The sequence below is a fragment of the Dendropsophus ebraccatus genome, chromosome 13, assembly GCF_027789765.1.
Source record: "Dendropsophus ebraccatus isolate aDenEbr1 chromosome 13, aDenEbr1.pat, whole genome shotgun sequence".
NCBI classification, from domain to species: Eukaryota; Metazoa; Chordata; class Amphibia; order Anura; family Hylidae; genus Dendropsophus; species Dendropsophus ebraccatus.
In genome coordinates, this window is record NC_091466.1 from 64,351,101 (window position 1) to 64,377,322 (window position 26,222).

Here is a 26,222-nt window from a genome sequence, read left to right on the forward strand (position 1 = left end):
ACCATTCCTCAAATCTCAAGTCTTCCAGTACTTATCAGCTGCTGTATGACCTGCAGGAAGTTGTGTATTCTAGTGCTCTCTGCTGCCACCTCTGTCCATGTCAGGAACTGTCCAGAGTAGCAGCAAATTCCCATAGAAACCTCTCCTGCTCTGGACAGTTCCTGACCTGGAGAGAGGTGGCAGCAGAGAGCACTGTGTCAGACTGAGCCTGAGAAAGATGGAGGACAATCCCTTGCTGAAATAGCCATATTGTTGGACACCCAGCTTTCCCATACTCCTGAAAAGCTCCTCTGTCTAGTAAAGTACTGGCTGTAATAGCCGCCATATTGTTGGACACCCAGCTTTCCCAGACTCCTGAAAAGCTGCCCTGTCTAGTTAAGTACTGGCTATAATAGCCGCCATGTTGCTGGGCACCCAGCTTTCCCAGACTCCTGAAAAGCTCCTCTGTCTAGTTAAGTACTTGCTGTAATAGCCGCCATATTGTTGAACACCCAGCTTTCCCAGGCTCCTGAAAAGCTCCTCTGTCTAGTTAAGTACTGGCTATAATAGCCGCCATGTTGGTGGGCACCCAGCTTTCCCAGACTCCTGAAAAGCTCCTCTGTCTAGTTAAGTACTGGCTGTAATAGCTGCCATATTATTGGACACCCAGCTTTCCCAGACCCCTGAGTAGCCCTTCTGTCTAGTCCAAAGCAGTAGCAAATCCCCATAGAAAACCTTCCTGCTCTGGACAGTTCCTGACATGGACAGAGGTGGCAGCAGAGAGCGCTGTGTCAGACTGGGGAGAATACACCACCTCCTGCAGGACATACAGCAGCTGAAAAGTACTGGAAGACTCGAGATTTTTTAGTAGAAGTAAATTACAAATCTCAGCAGAGAGCACTGTGTCAGACTGGAAAGACTACACCACTTCTTTCAGGGCATACAGCAGATGAAAAGTACTGGAAGATTAGAGATTTTTTAAAGAGTCACTGTCGTATTTTTTTTTTTTTTTTTTTTGCAGAAATCAATAGTCCAGGCGATTTTCAGAAACTTTGTAATTGGGTTTATTAGCTAAATATGCCATTATCTGCATTTAAAAAGCCTTTTCCCAGGTCCCCTCCCCTCCTTCCTCTTTTCCATCCACTGCAAAAAATCAGGAAATTGTGACTTGTTGCATCAGACACAACCCTGTCTGTTCTAGGGAGGGCGAAGGGGGGAGGAGGGAGTAAGCCAACAGCAGAAAGCAGATAACAGAGGATTACAGGCAGGGAGGTGGGTGACAGCTGTAATCAGAGGTCAGAGAGGTCAGTGGTGACTGTCAGAGGAGATAAAGGGTGAGAGATTTGTAGATTAACTCTTTATTGTCCTGTTTTGGTCTTTTATTTAGCTCTCTCCATAGGAGAAAAATGAAGACAGGGGGGAGAGCTTCAAACTGCTTTTTCATGATAAAATTGCATTTTTCGGCTAATAAACCCAATTATAAAGTTTCTTAAAATCGCCTGGACTATTGATTTCTGCAACAAAAAAAAAAAAAATTCACGACAGTGACTCTTTAAATACAAATAATTTAAACTTTCTAACCCCAGTTGATTTGACAGCAATTCCCCTTTAAGCTTTGCTTATTATATGAGCCCCTGAGGGACCCCGATGCAGCCTTGGGGCCCCTAGGTGTTTACCCCCTGGCCCTTTCACATATCACATCTTGCATCATTGGAATCTCAAGTCGTCCTTAACCCTTCTGCCTCAGAACTATCAAGTGCTTTCCTCTTCCTTGGGAATTTCTTTAAGATGCTGATAAAACCTTCGGCAGAAGTCACCCAGGAGCCTCACTATTGACTTTCCATCTTAATCAGCTGCTTCCTCCTCAGACGCCGGATTCCCTTTAATGTTGTTGGAATAAATCACGGTCTCTTCTGGCATCTAGATCTGTATCACCGAGTATTAGAAATAACAGCCCCGGGCCTGGTCGTGCCGGGGAATTTACAGAAAGGAGGACACAAAGGCCCAGAAAGCAGATTGCTGACCTTTGACCCTCATCTTGATTTTTTTTTTTTTTGCGCCCTTAAAGGGGTACGCTGGCAAACTTTTTTTTTTCAAATCAGCTGGTTTTAGAAAGTTATATAGATTTGTAATTTACTTCTATTTCAAAATCTCCAGCCATTCAATACTTATCAGCTGCTGTATATCCTGCAGGAAGTGGTGTATTCTTTCCAGTCTGACACAGTGCTCTCTGCTGCCACCTCTGTCCATGTCAGGAACTGTCCAGAGCAGGAGAGGTTTTCTATGGGGATTTGCTGCTGCTCTGGACAGTTCCTGACATGGACAGAGGTGGCAGCAGAGAGCACAGTGTCATACTGGAGAGAATACACTACTTCCTGCAGGACATACAGCAGCTGATAAGTACTGAAAGACTAAAGATTTTAAATAGAAGATGTTACAAATCTGTGTAACTTTCCTACGCCAGTTGATTTGACATAAAAACAGAGTAGCCCTTTAAGCTCCTTGAGGAAGGGATGTTTGTTATTTGTGTGCTGCCCCTTTAATGATTTTACTACATATGATTCTGGTATATAGAGCCATATATACCATACCTGCAACTCCCTAGCTACTGCAAAACTACAACTCCCAACATGCCCTGACAGCCAAAGGCATGCTGGGAGTTGTAGTTTTGCAACAGGTGGGGAGCTGCTGGTTGTAAAACACTGTTCTAGAGAATCAGAACTGACAATTCATTCTATACTTATTATCTATTCAGTCTCCTTCCTCCAGTTCTGAGCTGCTGCTTTCTGCTGAATACACATAAATCTGTGTGTGAGCTTTTTTCTCCATCTCCCCCTCCTTACCCCTCCCTTCTGTAAAGAAGTCCTTATCTGCAACTTTGTACCACCAGAAGGAGTAACTTGACCTCAGAATAACCCTCCCAGCATTACAAAGAAGCTACAAAGTTGCAGATACAGTAAGCCAGAGATCTGTTTACATTAGCCGTCTCAGAAGAGAGGGAGGGAGGGAAAAGGACGGGGAGGTGGAGAGAAAAGCTCACACACAGATTTTTGTGTCTTAAGCAGAAAGCAGCAGCTCAGAACTGATGGAAGGAGACTGAATAGATAATAACAAGTATGGAAGGAATTGTTAGTCTCATCATGGGCAGCAACATATCAAAAGTTATGTTTGAGAGGAATACCCCTTTAAGGCCCCAACTGGCTGCAGCACCAATGTATTGATCAATATCATATTGGTGGCTGACAGCTGACGATCAACTGTTCACCAGAGCTACAGTGCCAGCATACATAGTGAAACAGAAGGAGACAGCTCTGTACTTCCATACTTTGTGTAGTGGCCATATGAGGGTACTGCAGCGTCCACTGAGGTGAATAAGCTGAGCTGCAGTAGCCCAAAATAGCCACTAGACCATGTACGGCGCTGTCTGCTTCCTGTTCTATTTCACTGTATGATCTATGATTTGTGTTTCTTGGGTTTAGCTTATATTCCATCCAGGATATGCGGGTAAGGGAACGAATGTGCTAATCCATGGTGAAAGGTAGTGAAAGCACGCCCAGAATCTGAAGGCACGCCTCGTATTTCTGACACACATCTTGCATCGTATTTCCCCTGAAGAAAACATATGCTGTGTGACCCTTAGAGCTGCAGGTTTGTTACAATTGCATCCGGTCTACAAAATTCTCTGCAAACTAAACAACCTCAGTTCTATGAGTGGTTACAATGTATCCAAGGCATCGGGCTATAGAGAGAGGTGATACAAGTGTAACAAACCCTCAGCTCTGGACAGACACAGCAACGTCCCCATTTACCGACATTAAAGGGGTTGTCCAGCGGAAAAAAAAAATTCTTTCAAATCAACTAATGTCAGAAAGTTCTATAGATTTGTGATTTACTTCTATTAAAAAAAATCTCAAGTCTTCCCATACTTATCAGCTGCTGTATGTTGTGCAGGAAATGTTGTTTTATTTTCAGTCTCACACAGTGCTCTTTGCTGACATCTCTGTCCGAGACAGGAACTGTCCAGAGCAGGAGAGGTTTTCTATGGGGATTCATAGAAAACCGTGACAAAGTTCCTGTCCCGGCCAGAGATGTCAGCAGAGAGCACTGTGTCAGACTGAAAGTAAACCAACATTTCCTGCAGGACACACAGCAGCTGATAAGTATGGGAAGACTTGAAATTTTTTAATAGAAGTAAATTACAAATCTATATAACTTTCTAACACCAGTTGATTTGAAAGAAAAAGAGTTTCGCTGGACAACCCCTTTAAATAGAGATCATGAAAACGGTGAATGCTTGAAATCCGAAACTTGCCAGTGATGGAGCGATATTTACATAGGACTGCACAGCTTCTTGAAGTGGAGGGGTTAATCGGCTCCTGTGCTCGTCCATCACTGAACAATGGCGGATTATTCCGCACCTACGAATGTTTTCCTTCTATTACGGGATCTACCTGCGCGCCTGCGATGTAAACACTTAGAACATATGACTCCATCGCTCTCACATATCCCAGGCCGCAGCCGCCGCCGCTGACACGCTCGGTTTATCACGCTAAATACTGCAACTCTTAACGTGATCAATCACTGTCCGCCGGGGCCGAGAGTGGCCTCCGATAATGTCCTGTGACACTCAGGTAAACAGGAGGTAAATGAGACCCTGCAGATGACAGAGCCCAGGAGGCCGGGGGGGGGACCGGGGGGGGGGGGGGGGGTTCTATTAGTGAACGTGAGACTCCGCAGACGCTGGAAAATGTGTCAGGGCTTCACAGTCATTTCTGGGAAAGCTGGGTGTCCAACAACATGGCGGCCATTACAGACAGTACATAACTAGACAGAGGAGCTTTTCAGGATTCTGGGAAAGTTAGGTGTCCAACAATATGGCAACTATTACAGTCAGTACATAACTAGACAGAAAGGCTATTCATGGGTCTGGGAAAGCTGGGTGTCCAACAATATGGCGTAAATTACAACCAGTACATAACTAGACAGAAGAGCTTTTCAGGAGTCTGGGAAAGCTGGGTGTCCAACAATAGGGCGGCTATTACAGCTAGTACTGAACTAGACAGAGGAGCTCTTCAGGAGTCTGGGAAAGCTGGGTGCCCAACAATATGGCTATTATTACAGCAATGGATTGTCCTCCATCTTTCTCAGGCTCAGTCTGACACGGTGCTCTCTGCTGCCACCTCTGTCCAGGTCAGGAACTGTCCAGAGCAGGAGAGGTTTTCTATGAGGATTTGTTCCTGCTCTATACAGTTCCTGACCTGGACAGAGGTGGCAGCAGAGAGCACTGTGTCAGCTTGGAAAGAATACACCACTTCCTGCAGGACATACAGCAGCTGATAAGTACTGGAGGACTGGAGATTTTTAAATAGAAGTAAATTACAAATCTGTATAACTTTCTGACACCAGTCCATTCCTCTAGAGTACCCCTTTTAACAAGTGCACATTGGTGTCTGGAGAGCACAGGAGCTCCTGGACCCCGCGCACCTCCAGCTGCATCGTTTTGATCCTGCAGCATTATTAACCCCTTCAGCCATTACCGCGCCCTCCTGCCGGAATCCTGAACGGATGCTCAATGCTCCTTTATGTTCCATTTCATCACCGCGGCCAAGAGAAGCAAAGGAGTTTTTGGCTGCGGCCGCTCCCCAGTGTGGAAGATCCAATAAATGATTTCACTTGACAGCTGAAGGGTAGCAGAGGTGAGGGGGGCGACCAGGCAGCGCAAAAGGGAAAAAAACGTTTTCGATTTTTTTTTTAACGTATCCAAACAAAACAAGTCTTGTGCCTGCAATGTTCCTGCGAGCCCGCGGGCCTGGTCCGGGAGAAGGAGCAGAGCCCCGGCGTCTGCATGATCTAATGATCAGCCATTCACTAATGGCTTTTACAGAAGCCAAATACTTCATAAAACCCCTGACAGCCGTCAGCGACACACAGACCCGCTCACCGTAAGGCCTCAAAGCACCGAGCAACAGGAGGCGGGGGAAGCCCCGGAAAGGGGGAGCTCTTAAAGGGCATCTCCTGCAGGGGAGGATTTATACACTTATGCCATCAGCGGCCATTGTGGAATAGAACAGTGAGGTCATTCCATAAACAAAATAATAATAATAATAATAATAATAGCTATAATAATATTAATAATTAATAATAATAGTAGTAATAAAATTATAATAATAATATTAATAATAATAGTGATAATGATGATGATGATATCATTATTATAATTATTATTATTAATAATAATAATAATAATAATAGGAAACAGCTCCCCTAGTGGACAAAATCATCATGACATACAATCTAGTTACATCCAAAGCTGCACTGAAATTCTGCTTAAAGTGTCACTGTCATTTTTGTTTTTGCAGAAATCAATAGTCCAGGCGATTTTAAGAAACTTTGTAATTGGGTTTATTAGGCCAATATGCCATTATCTGCATTCAAAAAGACTTTCCCCAGGTCCCAATCCCCCCTCCTCTCTCTCATTCACTGCTCATTATGAGGAAATCTCAACTAGTTTACATCAGTCGGCCCAGTGTAACGTATAGAGAGGGGAGGGGGGAGATTAGTCGCCAGCAGAGAGCAGAGAACAAAGGATTACACAATGGGAGCAGTATGAAAGCCGATATTCAGAGGTCAGAGAGGTCAGTGCTGACTTCAGAGGAGATAGCCCGGTGATGTAGCTGTAAATTAACTCTTTGTTGTTCTGTTTTGGTGCTTCATCTCCCCACACCCCTCCCCTCTCCATAGAAAATGATGAAGACAGGGGTAAGAGCTTCAAACTGCTTTTTCATGATAAAAATGCATTTTTCGGCTAATAAACCCAATTACAAAGTTTCTTAAAATCGCCTGTACTATTGATTTCTGCAAAAAAAAATTTAAATGACAGTGACACTTTAACCTCTTAAGGACATAGGACGTACCGGTACGTCCTATGTCCTCATTAGCACTTCAAAGCGGGGCCGCGCGGCGGCCCCGCTTTGAAGTGCCGCGATCCCGGGTGCCGCGTGTAGCCCGGGACCGCCGCTATTAGCGGGCACGGTCCGATCGCCGTGCCCGCTAATTAGCTAATCGGAGGCAGCTGTCAAAGTTGACAGCTGCCTCCGATTACCGGAGGCAACGTTTCCCTGGTGTCTAGTGGGGGAGATCGCTCCTCCGGGACCTTGTCCCGGAGGAGCGATCTCCGTTACTGATGCCGGCCGGGGACGCGTCCAAGATGGCGCCGTCCTCGGCTCGGCACTCGTTTGTTTCCGGCTGCAGCAGCCGAAAGCAAACGAGTGCCGATCTCATGGATCTCTGCAGCATATCTATGCTGCAGAGATCTCAATGAGAGATCCAAGTGTATATACTAGAAGTCCCCCAGGGGGGCTTCTAGTATATGTGTAAAAAAAAAAAAAAAACGTGTTGTTAATAGTAAAAATCCCCCTCCCCTAATAAAAGTCTGAATCACCCCCCTTTTCCCAGGTTTTAAATAAAAGTAAACAAATAAATAAATAAATAAACATGTTTGGTATCGCCGCGTGCGTAATCGCCCAAACTATTAATTAATCACATTCCTGATCTCGTACGGTAAACGGCGTCAGCGCAAAAAAATCCCAAAGTGCAAAATTGCGCATTTTTGGTCGCATCAAATCCAGAAAAAATGTAATAAAAAGCGATCAAAAAGTCGTATATGCGCAATCAAGGTACCGATAGAAAGATCACATCATGGCGCAAAAAATGACACCTCGCACAGCCCCATAGACCAAAGGATAAAAGCGCTATAAGCCTGGGAATGGAGCGATTTTAAGGAATGTATATTGGTTAACAACGGTTTGAATTTTTTACAGGCCATCAGATACAATATAAGTTATACATGTTATATATCGTTTTAATCGTAACGACTTGAGGAACATGCATAACAAGTCAGTTTTACCCCAGGGCGAATGGCGTAAAAACACATTTCCCCCAAATAAAAGAAATGCGTTTTTTTTTTTCAATTTCACCACACTTTGAATTTTTTTCTGGTTTCGCAGTGTACTTTATGCAAAAATTCAGCCTGTAATTGCAAAGTACAATTAGTGACGCAAGAAATAAGGGGTCATGTGGGTTTCTAGGTGGAAAAATGCAAGTGCTATGACCTTTTAAACACAAGGAGGAAAAACCGAAAACGTAAAAACGAAAATGGGCCATGTCCTTAAAGGGTTAAATTCACATATTTAGATGTAGAGGAGCAAAAAAGCGGTGTCAGAGCTCGCTTGCTTCTCGTTCCCCGCTCGCTGTCACCGCTATTGCATGCGTCGTCAACGTGCGGGTAAGAGCTGGGGGCTGCCCGAGTGATCGTTAGATCGTCCGGGAAGCCCATAGAAGATAGCAGATAGCATAGAAGATAGATTGTTACTATCCTAGTGGTTTGTCTTTTAACATGTTGAAAGACAACGACAGGCAACGATCAGCTGACACTGTTCATGTCGGCTGATCGTTTTCTTCTATCACACGAGACGATTATCGACCGAGCACGGCCGATAATCGTTTTATGCAATAGGGCCTTTAGAATCTGTTCTGTAATGTAATGCATGCTGGGAGATTTCTGTATGCTGGAGAGATGCTGTCTTCGCCTATTCATATAATGAAACAGCGCCCCTAGTGGACACAAGTTATCACCTTATACTCCAAAACTGGATTCCATTTATCGTGGACGCATTTACACCAGCAAATAATCGCTTAAATATCTACGATTTAACGATTTATTGCACGATAATCGGCTTGTGTAACGCTACATTTATCAGAATGCAAAGCAGCCAGGCATACTTTATACAGATACTGAACCAGTTGGTATTACTAGAAGCCCCAGGGCCCCAATGAAAAAAAAATTGAAGATCAGAGAAGCTGATTTCCTCCAGAAACAGCGCCACTCTTGTCTTCAGGTTATAGGTGGTATTGCAGCTCAGTTCCATTGACGTGAATGCATCTAAGCTGTAATACCACACACAACCTGAGAACAGGGGTGGCGCTGTTTTTAAAAGAACGGAACCATGGTTTTTTTTCTTTAATCTTAGACAATCCCTTTAACAGAGGCCTCACGAACTTTGGTGTTTGGGCCCCTTTAAGTACCAGGGCTCCTCCTATTTCTTACCTTTTCTAGGTGCAGGTTTATCCATCGGGTGAACGTTCTCTTCTGCACATTTTCCCGTTCAACTAGTAATAAAACACAAAGACATATTGGATATTAATTTCATATGGGTCACACAAGGGTCGTCACCCAGCTTTCCCAGGCTTTTGAATGGTGAGAAGCAATGCAGTGATACATCCCATGTTTCAGTACAGGTAATTCAGTGTGATCCCCGGACTTTAGGAAAGCCTCTGTGGTAGCTAAAATGATACTGGCCAATACTGGTTGCCACCCAGCTTTCCCAGACTCCTGAATGGTGCTCTTAGTTGCCATGCATTGATACAGCTCATGGTGCAGTGTAGCTAATCCACTTTGCTTTCAGTACTCTAGGAAAGCTGGGGACGGCCTCTGATATTGCTATATAGATATGCAGCAATCATGGTTGTCACCCAGCTTTCCCAGGCTCCTGAATATCATCCTTACTGTTCATGCAGTTATACAAACAGTGTACTATAGCTAAATCAATGGATCTTCAGGGGAGCTGGGGACATCCTCTCTAGTTGCTATAATGATGGGCTGTAATCTTGGTCGTCACCCAGCTTTCCCAGGCACCTGAATGGCATCCTTACTAGTCATGCAATGATACATCCAATACACTATAGACTTCAGGACAGCTGGGGACAACCTCTCTAGTAGCTATAATGGTAGCCTGTAATCTTGGTTGTCACCCAGCTTTCCCAGGCACCTGAATGGCATCCTTACTAGTCATGCAATGATACATCCAATACACTATAGACTTCAGGACAGCTGGGGACAACCTCTCTAGTAGCTATAATGATGGGCTGTAATCTTGGTTGTCACCCACCTTTCTCAGGCTCCTGAAAGACATCCTTACTCTTCATGCAGTGATACATAGAGTTCAGGTCAGCCTCTCTAGTAGCTATAATGATGGGCAGTAATCCTGGTTGTCACCCATCTTTCCCAGGCATTGACAGACAGAATGACTTCAAGGGTTTTCTTGCCTTGCACTGCCCGCAGCATATCACAGCTGAGGGGTAATAGTCTGCATCTCCCAGGGCCCCATGCTCTGGTCTCAGTCACATGGAGGCGATGAGAACAGTTATAACTCCGGGTCCTCATACATCCGCCATGATATCATCGCCTCGGCTAAGTGCGGGTGTCGGTGACGCAGCTGGGATCACGCCGTCTAGCCGCCGGTGCGGAAAACCTCTTTCCTTCCTATAAATCACATTATAGTCCAGGATGTAGATACAGGTTCCACTGGGCGCCGTAAAGTGCGAGCGGCGAGTCCGCAGGATAAGCCTCAAGCCGCGTACACTCGGGATTACGGGGAGTTTAACGGAAACGGAGCAGCTGATACATTGTAGCATCGGGGGACGGGGGCTACAAAGGGTACAGGGGGCCAAAGCTACAGGGCGTACAGGGGAGTGAGGCTACAGGGCGTACAGGGGGCCGAGGCTACAGCAGGTACAGGGGGATGAGGCTACAGGGTGTACAGGGGCTACAGAAGGCTGAGGCTACAACGGGTACAGGGGGCCAAAGGCTACAGGAGGCCGAGGCTACAGGGGTTACAGTGGGCCAAGGCTACAGGGCGTACAGGGGGCCGGGGCTACAGGGGGCAAAGGCTACAGGGACTACAGGAGGCCGATGCTACAGGGACTACAGGAGGCCGATGCTACAGGGACTACAGGAGGCCGATGCTACAGGGGTTACAGTGGGCCGAGGCTACAGGGGTTACAGTGGGCCGAGGCTACAGGGGTTACAGTGGGCCGAGGCTACAGGGGTTACAGTGGGCCGAGGCTACAGGGGTTACAGTGGGCCGAGGCTACAGGGGTTACAGCGGGCCGAGGCTACAGGGGTTACAGCGGGCCGAGGCTACAGGGGTTACAGGGGGCCGAGGCTACAGGGGTTACAGGGGGCCGAGGCTACAGGGGTTACAGTGAGCCGAGGCTACAGGGGTTACAGTGGGCCGAGGCTACAGGGGTTACAGTGGGCCGAGGCTACAGGGGTTACAGTGGGCCGAGGCTACAGGGGTTACAGGGGGCCGAGGCTACAGGGGTTACAGTGGGCCGAGGCTACAGGGGTTACAGTGGGCCGAGGCTACAGGGGTTACAGGAGGCCAAGGCTACGGGGTGTACAGGGGGCCAAGGCTACGGGGGTTACAGTGGGCCAAGGCTACAGGGTGCCGAGGCTACAGGGGCTACAGGGGGAAAAGGCTACAGGGACTACAGGAGGCCAAGGCTACAGGGACTACAGGAGGCCAAGGCTACAGGGACTACAGTGGGCCGAGGCTACAGGGTGTACAGGGGGCCGAGGCTACAGGGTGTACAGGGGGCCGAGGCTACAGGGGGCTGAGGCTGAAGGGGGTTGAGGGGGCAGAGGCTACAGGGGGCCGGGGGTACAGGCAGCTGAGGCTAAAGGGGGTACAGGGGGCAGAGGCTACAGGAGTTCAGGGGACCGAGGCTAAAGGGGGTAGAGGGGGCAGAGGCTACAGGGGGTTCAGGGGGCCGAGGCTACAGGGAGCAGAGGCTACAGGGGTACAGGGGGCCGAGGTTACAGGGGGCTACAGGGGTACAGGGGGCCGAGGTTACAGGGGGGTACAGGGAGCAGAGGCTACAGGGGGCATCACACAGGCTGCTGGTTGCAGGAGGGATCATAAAAGAGAAGTTTACAGGAAAAACTGCTCCAAATCCTGTCTGTGATTTCAGTGCTCTAATACAGAATAATGTCGCCTCTCTTTCTTTGCGCTGTTTTGAAGCTTCTTTTGAGCATTCTTTATTTAACTCAATGGGAGCTTGAGGTGTTTTTAGTGTATTTTTTGACCATGTGTATCCACACAATATGATAGCAAAATATATAGGGGTTGCGTCTGAATCGGGGAATATTATAGGGGGCACAACTGTAACTGGTGACAGGAAGTGTTATGCCAGTCATACAAGGGTTAAACACAATTAAAGAGACAGCGCTGGCAGAGAGCTGGGCCCCAGGGATTCTCCTGAGTCTCTTCCTTGCCCCATGTTATGAGCGTCTCCAAGGAAATTACCATGACACAAATCTCCTTGTGAAGATGAACGAACGGATCACGTGTTTTCACTGCAAACCAAACTGGTTCTCATACAATAAATGGTGTCAGCACCTGAATAGACGTCCTTAAAGGGTCGAGCGCACGTCTAATATAGGGTAACAATACACCAAGGACCTTGTGGAGGAACCCAAAAATTGCGTATTGCTACTTCTCGCTCTCTAGCTGTCTCAAAACTACAACTCCCATCCTGCCCTGATAGCCGCATGCTCAGGTTATGGTTCAGTACCAACAATAACCACCAGGTGTCAGTGCAAAAAGATCTCAATATAGAGTCACTGGCTCATATATTTCACTGAGAATGTAACTGAGTGCTGCCCCTAGTGGTCAGTACGTTATTACAACAGGATGTGGATCCAGAAGAAGCCAAAATAGAAAAAACTCATTATTGACAGATTTTTCTCTACAGTGTGAATAAACCTACAAACAGCTCTTTGTATCTCAGCTTTCTAGACCCGTCACAGTAATACACAAACATTGTTATCAAGTTATCACTGATCAAACATTTCCTTGGTATACAGCTCCAACCCTCGTCCTATATATATAAGTCTAGTCTATTGAGGGCTCTAAGATAACTTCACACCAGGGCAGAGGCAAAACAAACATACCCTGGAGGTAACTGATATAGAACATATAGTTGTAGTGCTAGAATAGTACAGAACAGATGTAGATGTAGCAGAGCTGAGTGTGTCACCTGGCATATTGTTCGTGTTGATATATGATATCTGTCATTCCATCTAGGGCCGGCAGCACACATACTGGTATATACATTTATTGAGTTATCACAATGCCCAAAGAACCTGTTTCAGATGTAGCAGAGCTGAGTTTGCTACCGTCCCTGTGTTCTATTGGTGAACCCATTGCATTGCCTGCACCCATTGACTTAAGGTGCTATAAAAATAAAAGCAATTAAATAAAAGTATCACATGTCAGTGTAGTAGAGCTGAGTTTGTCAGTTAGCAGAGTTCTTTGGTTGAATTTTGCACAGATAACGCAACCCTATAGAGCTAAGTGACAGGTTCAGCTCTGCTATACCTGTCCAGTCCGCACAATAGTCCCCTATAACTGCATTCCCTCCTCGTTTTGTGTTTGTGTAGGTGACACCTTGGTTGCTGTGAATACAGTTACCTGACCTGTTGTGGGTGAGATATATGAGGGCGATACGGAAGCAGCTCCCACCAGAGCATCCAGCGTGACCATTTCCTTATCCGCACGCTCAGTATATAGGCTACAGATCAGCCGTCTGGGCTACGACGAGAGTAAAGCATGATGGGGTGTCTGGACCTTCCCCCAATGGCAAATGTTAAGGAAGAGTCAGGCATATTGAATTTAGTCATACCCTATTCTTTGTTATCGGGGTCCTCCAGGGGTTCTTTCTTCCATAAACAGCGCCACCCCTCTCTGCAGAGTGTGTGGTATAGCAATTAAATAAATGGTGCCCAGCTGTAGTACTGCACACAGCCTAAGGACATGGGTGGCGCTGTTTCTAACCCCTTTAACAAGGGAGATAGCTCGGGCACAGGATGGGTCATATGTATTTGATCAGTATGGGTCAGATGACTGGGGTACCCATCGATCACAAGCATGGGGGGTCCATTGTATCCTGGTGTGAATAAAGCAGCTGAAGACAGGTGATAGTTTTTTCATCTTAGGATAATCCCTTTAAGGGTGCGTTCACACATACAGGATCTGCAGCAGATTTGATGGCCCAGAATTGATTTGCTTTGAATCTGCAGCTTCAAATCTGCGCCATCAAATCTTCTGCAGATTCCGTACTTGTGAACGCACCCTTAAAGGGGTTATCCTGCGCTAAAAAAAACATGGCCACTTTTCCCCCCTCTCTTGTCTCCAGGTCAGGTGTTATTTGCAATTAAGCTCCATTTACTTCAATGGAGTTTGAAACCACACCCAATCTGGAGATCTGGAGAGAGGGAGAAAAGCGGCCATGTTTTGGTAGCACTGGATAACCCCTTTAAGATCTGTAGCCCAGTGGTGGTCATGGAGCTCACAGTCGCTGCCATAGTTCTCAGGCTGCACCCCCTCACTTATGACATCTATTGATGGAGAGCCCCTTTAAGTACAGCACAGATTATTGCAGGGACGGGCAGGGCTGGGAGTGCCCCGGGTGATAAGCGTTACAGCCCGAGAAGTGTTTGCACCCACAATACCGGCCCATGTTGACACTAGACAACTCCTCACAATGGAGGCTTTCATTCCCCAACACAAAGAGACTGTAGATGTTCCTGATCACCTATGGCTGCCGCACGCCACTGACCCTGCCCGAGAGGGTGACACAAACCTGGCACACTGACGCTGTGACTGTCTCTATAATTGTCTCTATAGAAAAAAAAAAAAAGTGATAATTGAAATGTCACATACAGCTATGTCAGGGTTCATATAACAAGTGCAGGGGGCCACCACCTCCTTAAAGGGATTCTCCGGCAAAAAGGAACTTTTTCTTTTAAATGAACTGGTGTCATAAATTATATAGTTTTGTAATTTACTTCTTTTTAAAAATCTCCAGTCTTCCAGTACTTATCAGCTGCTGTATGTAGTGCAGGAAGTGGTGTATTCTTTCCAGTCTGACACAGTGCTCTCTGCTGCTACCTCTGTCTATATCAGGAACTGTCCAGAGCAGGAGAGATTTTCTATGGGGATTTGCTAGTGTTCTAGACAGTTCCTGACATGGACAGAGGTGGCAGCAGAGAGGACTGTGTCAGACTGGAAAGAATTTTCTTACATGTAACTAAACACCTAAAGGCCTAATACTTCTCACAGCTGGGGATTTGTTACAGTTGTACCCAGTCTGGCCAAGATTCCTGATTCCTGCCAGTGGAATGTCTTGTTTTACCTGGGAAGCTAAAGCTTTGGCTGTCCAGGCATGATGGGGGTTGTAGTTTTGCCACAGCTGGAGAGCCAAGGTTCCCTACCCATGAGCTATAGGGATCTATAGATTGTTACAATGTAGCACTGCAGGTAGAATGTATCAGCCTGGAGCATTGTCTAGATCAGATACAATTGTAACAGACACTCAGCTATGCAAAGTATTTGGTCTTTACGGGTTTTCAGCCCCCCAGGTGTTATAAAAAGAGGAAACTCCAGCAAGCTCCTGCAGCAGCACAACTACAACTCCCAGCATGCCATGACGGCTTAAAGGGATATTCCTATCTCATCTCATATAGTTATACTTGTAGGACTCGTCAAGTTAAATATTTTTGCAAAAAATATTCAATTTAGAAAACGTGCCTCCTCCTCCTGATATGCCGCTCTTTCCCTCCCAGTGTTGACAGCTCGTTGTCTAGGTTACTGACCACTGCTCTGCTCTAAAATCAGTGGTCTGGTGTATATATAGATATAATGTAGATGTATAGAGATATTGGGGAGATTTATCCAACTGGTGTAAAGTGAAACTGGCTCAGTTGCCCCTAGCAACCAATCAGATTCCACCTTTCATTCCTCACAGATTCTTTGGAAAATGAAAGGTGGAATCTGATTGGTTGCTAGGGACAACTGAGCCAGTTTCACTTTACACCAGTTGGATAAATCTCCCCCATTGTGTGCATATTTATAAATGTTGCAGTGAAATGATAGAATCAGGGATTTGATTAAATCCCGGGGAAAAATTAAATGACTGCGCCGTTCCATCATTTCCCTAGGGATTTGATCAAATCACTGACTCCTTTCAGGGAAATGATGTAATGAACGCTATCATTTCCCCCCCACGACATAGAATTCGCTTACCGTATCGCCTCTCTGCTCCCCACGGCCTGTCCGCTCTGCTCCCCATCCGCCTCCGCCACCTCTCTGCTCTCCGTTCTGCTTGTTTCCCCTGCTGCGCGGCTCCCGCTCCCCAGGCCTGTCCGCTTCGCTCCCCATCCACGCCCCGCCGCTTTACGCCTGCCGGGAGGTGTGCCAATTTGCTCCCTGTCCGCGCCCCGCCACTGTACGCCTGCCGGGAGGTGTGCCAATCTGCTCCCTGTCTGCGCCCCGACGCAGTACGCCTGCCGGGGGGGTGTGCCACTCTGCTCCCCGACCGCCTCCGGTCCCGTCCACCCTGCCCTGCGACACGCCTCCTGCTCCCCCAGCCCGTCTGCTCTGCTCCCTGTCCGCCCCAACGCCGTATGCCGCTGGGAGGTTGCCGCTCTGCTCCCCATCCGCCCCCAGTCCTGTCCACCCCGCTGCCATATGCCTGTCGGGGACGCGGCATGGTGTGCCGCTCTGCTCCCCTCATCCGCCTCCGCCGCCATATGCCTGCTGGGAGTTCCCGTCCGCCCCCCCCCCCCCCCCCCCCCCGGCGCCATATGCCTGCTGGGGAGGCATACCGCTTTGCTCTCCCGTCCGCCTGTGCCGCCAAACATAGAGCCGGGCAACTTCTCGATCATTCGTTCCGTCATTTCCCTGAAAGGGGTCAGGTATTTGATCAAATTGAAACTGGCTCAGTTGCCCCTAGCAACCAATCAGATTCCACCTTTCATTTTCCAGAGAGTCTGTGAGGAAAGAAAAGTGGAATCTGATTGGTTACTAGGGGCAACTGAGCCAGCGCTAAATCTCCCCCTTAATTTGCATTGTATTAGTAGGTAGCAGGCTGTCAGTGCATGATGGGAGTTGTAGTTTTATGGAGAGCTGCAGGTTGGAAAGGACTGAGAAGTCCTGGATACAGCGGGGAGCGGCATCCAGTCCACCTGGTGTGGAGTAGTCTGGTGGTTCTGGGTGGAGTGCGGCCTCCATCCTCCGATATTACGGTAACATTAGTAACATGAACTTCCCACAAATGTGTTTCCATTTCATGGACGGAGTATTAGAAGCCAACAGGGAATATCAGGCTGTAATATTTTATGTCCCACACATTGCACAGTACATGGCAGCGCCATACCAGAGGAACCTGCATTTGGAGATGGCAGTAAAGTTTACGGCAAGATAAATCTCATAAAGTCGGAAAAATGTGCACAGACGACAATGCCTTAAGTGCCCGCCACCCGTGCCCGCAGGACTGCGCAGACCACACAGTGTTATTATGCTTCTCATAAATGGCTCAGATGAGGAGCGATCGCCTGACGCTGCCAACCATTCACTGGGTAGAGGGGTGTTTATGATGGCGGAACATATAGAGAGCCAGGCTGGAGCAATATCAACTTTCATAATCCACCACTACATAAAAGCGGGTGATGCCCCTGTGAGCCATTCATTACATTCACCCAATGCTGTGCCCCCCCCCCCCCCCCCCCCCCGACATCAAGAACTCTCCATAAAGGCAAATTCATGAAAGGAGGAGAATACGCCCCAAAATATCCCACAGATTCATCAACTGCAGGTAATGAAACCAAAACAGGTGCCAAAAAGGTGCCCCACATCAGCCAAGCATCTAATGCCCCCCTACTGTAATAACACAACTGTGCCAATACACCGAAGAGGAGAAAGGACAACTCCCATCCTCCTAGTACTGCTTCTAATCTATATTCTAATATAGGAGCAGTATTATAGTAGTTATATTCCTGTATATAGGAGCAATATTATAGTAGTTATATCCCTGTATATAGGAGCAGTATTATAGTAGTTATATTCTTGTATATAGGAGGCAGTATAATAGTAGTTATATTCTTGTATATAGGAGCAGTATTATAGTAGTTATATTCTTGTATATAGGAGCAGTATTATAGTAGTTATATTCTTGTATATAGGAGCAGTATTATAGTAGTTATATTCTTGTATATAGGGGCAGTATTATAGTAGTTATATTCTTGTATATAGGAGCAGTATTATAGTAGTTATATTCCTGTATATAGCGGCAGTATTATAGTAGTTATATTCTTGTATATAGGAGCAGTATTATAGGGTTATATTCCTGTATATAGGAGCGGTATTATAGTAGTTATATTCTTGTATATAGGAGCAGTATTATAGTAGTTATATTCCTGTATATAGCGGCAGTATTATAGTAGTTATATTCTTGTATATAGGAGCAGTATTATAGGGTTATATTCCTGTATATAGGAGCGGTATTATAGTAGTTATATTCTTGTATATAGGAGCAGTATAATAGTAGTTATATTCTTGTACATAGGGGGCAGTATTATAGTAGTTATATTCCTGTATATAGGGAGCAGTATTATAGTAGTTATATTCCTGAACATACAAGCAGTATTATAGTAGTTATATTCTTGTATATAGGAGCAGTATTATAGTAGTTATATTCTTGTATATAGGGGCAGTATTATAGTAGTTATATTATCGTATATAGGGACAGTATTACAGTAGTTATATTCCTGTATATAGAGGCAGTATTATAGTAGTTATATTATCGTACATAGGGAGCAGTATTATAGTAGTTATATTCTTGTATATAGGGGCAGTATTATAGTAGTTATATTATCGTACATAGGGAGCAGTATTTATCTGTGCAATGTGTATAACTTCTATTTTATCAGACTTCTTGACCAGATATTTTATACTATTAACAGTTGCTATCAGTGGTTATCTGTATCTGGTGATGGGGGGGGGGGTGATAATTATACTCTGTAATCTAAACAAATGATCATTTATTATGTGTCTTTGTCATGTGTGAGGACACAAAGAGCAATGTCTATATGTGACACTGTCCCTTTCTGACTCTCCGGAGTCCCAGCTGCATGTGATGACACCATGATGACAATGTCCAAGAGTACGCAGCTCCCTGCTGACTGTGTCATTGTTCTAAATATTTGGCACATTTACAACCATGCGGAAGTAGCAAAATTGTGAATGCAGCTCTGAAGGTAACTTTAGTACAAGGTACTCATCATGAAAGGTAGTCCTATAAGGTCACCACCACCACACAGGGATGCTGTAGGGTGGTGCCACAGACGTCAGACCACCACCATGTACAGTGGATACACATAGCAGATATGTATATGCACATTTCTGCTTATCTTGTTCCGTGACTGAGCCGTGACCTCCATTATTCTAGAATTTCTGTGTAATCATAAGGCTGGAATGTGTTACTAAATTTATGTCCGTATCTAATAAACATAGAAAATACACACGAAACCCACATACCGCACTATCCTCAGCGTAGACCGATAAGACAACACCATGGATGGGCCAGAGAAATCCCCCAAGATGCAATGCACAGAGGAGACCGGCCGAATGACACAAATGATGTCTAAGAAGTAGTGATGTAGTCACGTCCTTTATAATTCTATGAGATTTGTCAGGGTGTGCAGAAAGCTGAATCTCTTTGATGCAATTTCACTTACTGATGTGGACTCCGTGAAGAGTCCACATTCATTTTTCATAGAAAAAAACGCCTGTCTGCACATGGCTCTAGTATTTAAAAACTTCATGAGGCTACGCTCACATTACGTAAGAGACCGGCCGTTTTGTGACCCAATCTGGTCACGGAATGGCCGGTCTCTGAAATGATCATCCCGGACGCAGGGTTCATCTTTAGCACCGCAGATTTCTGACGTGGGCGTATCCGTGCGCACCCGCATCAGAACTCCCCACAGCACACTATGGAGCGAGCATAGTGTGCACTGACAGGGTTTTCTACAGCAGCTATTCACTGAATAGCAGCCGCAGAAAACTGACATGTCAGTTTTCTACAGAACCGATAGGGATCCCGGCCAGAGTGTATACCATGTGTATACACTCCTGCTGGGATCCCTTCCGCCTGCAGCACTACATAAGTTCCAACGGCCGTGATTTCCACGGAACTTACGTAGTGTGAACATAGCCTGATACTGCATCATTTCAGTGAAAATGCTTACAGTACTGCAATTAAATAGCAAGAGACAATGGCAGCTTCTCTATGGAAATATATAACACAAAGTAATAAGTAGAAAAAAAATATAAAAAAATAATAATTTATTCTAATATTTGAATCTAAAATGCAAAAATAATATAAACAATAATAAAAAGTATTAAATCTTAAATAAATGCAACAAAAATAGTACAAATCTAAAAAGTTCATTCAGAAATATAGATTATTAAAAATTAAAATAAGTTTTTTCCAAAATAAATATCACAATAAAACAGTCAAAAAATAAATTTATTTTAATCTAACAAGAACATAGTAAATGAAAAAAAAAAAAAAAACATTAACTATTACAAAATAATAAATTAAAAACTAAGGGTCCATTTACACAGAAAGATTATCTGACAGATTATCTGCCAAAGATTTAAAGCCAAAGCCAGAAACAGACTATAAACAGAGATCAGGTCATAAAGGAAAACCTGAGATTTCTCCTCTTTTCAAATCCAGTCCTGGCTTTGGCTTCAAATCTTTGGCAGATAATCTGTCAGATATTTTTTCTGTGTAAACGGACCCTTGCATAGAGCAAAAATAAACAGTACAAAGTATATAAAAGTGAATTAAAATTTAAAATAAAATATAAGAAAATAAAAGACATAAAAATATTATATATTATACATTTTAAGTTAAATCATTCAAGGTGATGCATTAAAAAGAAATCATAAAAATAGTTACTAATAATAATTTTAATAATAAATAAAAAAAAAAATGTAATCCAGCAGCAAATTTTAGGACCTCTATGAGCCCTGCAGTGACCAGGACTGGGCACACACCCTTACACCTGCCATGCGGCCGCTGACAGACAGGAGTCCCTGGTGTCCAGTTTTTTGCCACTGTAAATCTCTAGCGCAGAATGTTTATTCTACCAGAATTCGGCCTCTCACTACACCTGGAATAACAGAATTAGTGGGAATAGGATCCTATAACGGTTTTACTGCACTTGGCACCTAAGAGAATGCCGAGGAAGGGGATTAGATTTTGTGAGAACTTTATGTCACATGTGTGTTCCAGATTTTGGAATGACGGCCGAGCAGGGAATGCTGGGAGTTGTAGTGTAGCAAAATTGGAGCGGAAACGCTTCTGGAATAATTCTAAGGTTAATCCATTCATGTCGCTAATATAAAAAATTTACTAATAAAAAAAAAATTTAGATTGGAAGACGAGATCTTGGAGGATCTGCTGGAAGGACCTCTGTCAACTGCTGTAAAATCATGTGAATCATTATTATACTAAATAGCCTGACTGGTAATAGCGATAATATAATTACATGGCTCCTGCCATATAAACACAATTATCAGCAGTTCTTCACTCTCAGTGACACTATAGCCCCTTCTTCCTTCCCCTTTAGATGGAGTCTTATCAGCTATACAGCAGAAATCCCTGACAAGTATGTGTGTCCTCCAGCACTCAGATCATTAGATGGATGGGGACAGTGACTGAGCATGTGTGTCCTCCAGCACTCAGATCATTAGATGGATGGGGACAGTGACTGAGCATGTGTGTCCTCCAGCATTCAGCTTATTAGGTGGATGAGGATAGTGACTGAGCATGTGTGTCCTCCAGCATTCAGCTTATTAGGTGGATGGGGAGAGTGACTGAGCATGTGTGTCCTCCAGCATTCAGCTTATTAGGTGGATGGGGAGAGTGACTTAACATGTGTGTCCTCCAGCATTCAGCTCATTAGGTGGATGGGGAGAGTGACTGAGCATGTGTGTCCTCCAGTACTTATCTCATTAGGTGGATGGGGTCAGTGACTGAGGATGTGTGTCCTCCAGCACTCAGCCTATTAGGTGGATGGGGAGAGTGACTGAGCATGTGTGTCCTCCAGCATTCAGCTCATTAGGGGGATGGAGAGAGTGACTGAGCATGTGTGTCCTCCAGCATTCAGCTCATTAGGAGGATGGAGAGAGTGACTGAGCATGTGTGTCCTCCAGCACTCAGCTCAGTAGGAGGATGGAGAGAGTGAATGAGCATGTGTGTCCTCCAGCACTCAGCTTATTAGGTGGATGGGCTCAGTGACTGAGCATGTGTGTCCTCCAGCACTCAGCCTATTAGGTGGATGGGGAGAGTGACTGAGCATGTGTGTCCTCCAGCACTCAGCCTATTAGGTGGATGGGGTCAGTGACTGAGCATGTGTGTCCTCCAGCATTCAGCTCATTAGGAGGATGGAGAGAGTGACTACTTGTAAGCATGTGTGTCCTCCAGCACTCAGCTCATTAGGTGGATGGGGTCAGTGACTGAGCATGTGTGTCCTCCAGTACTCAGCTCATTAGGAGGATGGAAAGAGTGACTGAGCATGTGTGTCCTCCAGTACTTATCTCATTAGGTGGATGGGGTCAGTGACTGAGCATGTGTGTCCTCCAGCACTCAGCTTATTAGGTGGATAGGGACAGTGACTGAGCATGTGCGCCTCCAGCACTCAGCTTTTTAGGTGGATGGGGAGAGAGACTGAGCATGTGTGTCCTCCAGTACTTATCTCATTAGGTGGATGGGGAGAGAGACTGAGCATGTCTGTCCTCCAGGACTCAGCTCATTAGGTGGATGGGGTCAGTGACTAAGCATGTGTGTCCTCCAGCACTCAGCTTATTAGGTGGATGGGGAGAGAGACTGAGCATGTCTGTCCTCCAGGACTCAGCTCATTAGGTGGATGGGGAGAGTGAATAAGCTAATAATAAGGTGGGGGACCCTGTTTAACCTGGGGAAAATCAAAATATTCCCACTCAATATATAGGTCCCTGAGTCTGTGTCCAGTAAAACTGGTGAATTATCTATACGGTTGCCACAGCAGCTCCCACCTAGATAATTTAAGAGATGAACACTTCATACCCAGACATGAGATTGGGAAAGTGACAACCCACCTATAGTGCCAGCCGTACTGGTGGTCACCCAGCTTTCCCAGGGACAGAATGAACCTGACAGAGAATGACGAGTCAGGGAATTCTAGAGGTGATTTCTCTTTAAGAAACTACTTGAGTTCCTATCTCTAGAATTTCCCGTAATAAAATTTGAAATTCCTAATTAAATTTTAATAACCATGGAAACTACAGGGACACAGTTCAGGTGCTGGCTCAGCTCTGCTCAACGGGTTCAATGCTAATCAGATGGAGGCCAGGGCGGTGACTGCGCCGTACATGGCGGGCTCAGGACGGTCGTCTGCGGCTCTTTTTATATCCAGACCCTGCGGTCGCTGCTGCTGCAGCTGCAAAGATTTTTTATTTATTTATTTTTTTTGTTAATCTTTATCCGTCTGCTTAAATTCCCCACAATCCGGGATTTGCGCAGCGCGTCTGGCTTGACCCTTATATTGCTGGTTCTATCTGTCATGGCGCCCGCACAATTCCAGAGATTAGAGGCTGAGCTCTTCTCAGACACAGGACACACTCATTAAAGCGCCATCGAATACCTTCTAGGAAGCGACGACCGAGGATAAATCCTTCTAGAGGGGTCAAGGGTTGACCTCGCCACTCATAGGGGGGTCAGTACTCGCCATGTCACCTCCCATAGGTCGCCACCATATGATGCACCATATTACTATAAATGGTACATAAAAGATGAGGGTCCCATTACGGATTTTGCAGCTTCGTGTTCGGTTTTCTGCAATAGTCTGAGCCTCTTTAATCACCTCCATGGTGGGTGAGGGACAGACGTTCGCAGTCGCCGCCGCCTATGATCCCCGTCCGCCCTCGGCTGCAGCTGCTGCAGGTTTTATGTTGTTCTTCTGGATGATATCACAAAACACACAAGGAGACAGACGCCGGGCGCTCCCTAATCTCATACAATATTGATTCCTGCATATGATTATCCATAGTTTACTGATACACATCATGGCAGCGTGGGAGGAAGGGGACCATGCTGGGGAAAGCGTAAAAGAGGAAGAAAAACAGCAAAAACAGCTCATAAAATATTAATACTGAGGTGGATAAACTATGTGTCATGTCACTTTGGGGTGGGCAGTGCATATGTATTCCTGGCTGACAACTTGTACAGACCTAATAGTGTTCACAGCTGAGGGTTTGCTACAATGTAGCAAACCCCTGGTGGAATGTGTAGACTGACGCTGCCTAATCTGTGGTTTTCCAGCCATTGTAAAACTCCAACTCCCATCATGCCCAGACAGCCTTCATTGGGAGCTGTAGTTCTGCAACAGCTGGAGGAAACCAAGGATGAGCAGCGCCAGAGGCAGTAAGCGCTGATCCCAGTTATTTTCCATAGGTGGTGAATGTGGAGCGCTCTATAGTAAGCACACCACCCTGGGTACACAGTATGGAGTCAGTTCTGAGGGGCTTGTTTCCCCTCTCCAGCTCAGGGGATGTGGCCTCCCCTCTCCAGTTCTGGGGTCTGGCCTCCTCTCTCTATCTTGGGGGGTCTGGTCTCCTATGGTCTCCTCTTTCCAGTTCTGGAGGTCTGGCCTCCCCTCTCCAGTTGTGGGCGTCTGTCCTCCTCCCTATCTCTGGGGGTCTGGCCTCCCCACTCTAGCTCTGAGGGGTCTGTCCTCTCTAGCTCAGGGGGTCTGGCCTCCCCACTCTAGCTCTGGGGGTCTGGCCTCTCCTCTCCAGTTCTGGGGGTCTGTCCTCCTCTCCAGCTCAGGAGGTCTGGCCTCCCCTCTCCAGTTCTGGGGGTCTGTCCTCCTCTCCAGCTCAGGAGGTCTGGCCTCCCCTCTCCAGTTCTGGGGGTCTGTCCTCCTATCCAGCTCTGAGGGTCTGGTCTCCCCTCTTCAGCTCTTGGGGTCTGGTCTCACTTCTCCAGTTCTGGGGGTCTGGCCTCCCCTCTCTAGCTCTTGGGGTCTGGCCTCCTCACCAGTACTGAGGATCTGTCCTCCCTCATACAGACGCCTCCATTCCCCGCATAAAGCGCTGCCAGTGACTGAGCACATATATACAGGAGGGAGGTTATTTCTACTCCATATTCCAAGTGCCAGGGAGAGACGCAGATCTAAACAACCAAATGTGAGAGAAAATAAACCCCCGCTGCCCCCCGCTCACTAGTCATGGTTTTAATAAGAACCTTAACAATCGCCCCCCGCCAGCTTTTATTTAAAGGTACAGTACTGCAGAATGTCACAAAGTGGGGCCCCGGCTGACAGGCGGATTATGACAACTGTTAAAGTATTAGACAGTAATGAAAATGACCCCGTCCCCACCAACCCAAATAAAACTATAGAGTGAATGACACTAAATATAAGACCCCAGTCACAGCATAACAAGCCATGACTACTGTGTGTATATATATATATATATATATATATATATATATATATATATATATACACACACAGACACACCGTATATATACTCTGTATAAGACACAGGAGACATCTGAGGTAAAGGAGGACTGTCCATAGTGTACACAGTCATTGTTCCCCCGGGCAACATGAAAGCTGACCCTTGTTCTTATGTTGCTGGGGGCCACAGCAGCGCAGAGGATTTGTCACCGTCAGGATGTCCAAGTGACACAAGAAGATGATGGCTTCTGTCAGGCTTTCAGTTGTTGCAGTAACTACTACCCTGTCCACATCCAGTCTTAGTACTGATGCATAAAGGGCATTTAATTTATCGTCTCTTAAAGGGGTATTGCACTCAAACATAACTTATGTGTTGCTGCCCATGATGAGACTAACAATTCCTTCCATACATGTTATTATCTATTCAGTCTCCCTCCCCCAGTTTTGAGCTGCTGCTTTCTCCCCCTTTCTTCTGAGATGGCTAAAGTAAACATGTCCCTGGCAGGCTTTATCTGCAACATTGTAGCTATTTTGTAATGCTGGGAGGGTTATTCTGAGGTCAAGTTGCTGATAAACTCACAATGATTATCCCTCGCAGCATTACAAAGAAGCTACAAAGTTGCAGATAAAGCCTGCCAGGGACTTGTTTACATCAGCTGTCTCAGAAGGAGGGAGGAGGGGCAGACAGAGAGAAAAGCTCACACACAGATTTTTGTGTCATCAGCAGAAAGCAGAAGCTCAGACCTGGGGGAAGGAGACTGAACAGATAATAACAAGTATGGAAGGAATTGTTAGTCTCAATAGAGTGGCGCTCTTCTTGGCTCACCAGTCTAAATGGTTGATACCAAGCCATAGATTGTATTTACTTGTACAATTGTAGATCCGGCTTTACTGGTTTATAACAGGGAGCAATAGACTGTAAATCTCTCTATAATGGCTGATAAGGAAAAGATAGTAGTCACCTGCTGTACAGTAGTGGCTGATAACAGCGAGTAATAGAGCTGCACGGCATGGACTGAACCATGGGATAATTGGGGGCGCTGTGTCG

General features: G+C 45.9%; 1 protein-coding gene across 2 annotated transcripts in view; it reads right to left on the minus strand.

The window, feature by feature from the left end:
- CLMN (calmin) overlaps positions 1-26,222 on the minus strand; it is a 69,489-nt gene that overhangs the window by 15,682 nt on the left and 27,585 nt on the right. For both annotated transcript variants that reach the window (XM_069950559.1, XM_069950558.1), the window contains exon 2: positions 9,086-9,147. In XM_069950559.1, coding sequence (XP_069806660.1) covers positions 9,086-9,147 — 62 coding nt within the window. The remainder of the gene's footprint in view (positions 1-9,085; positions 9,148-26,222) is intronic.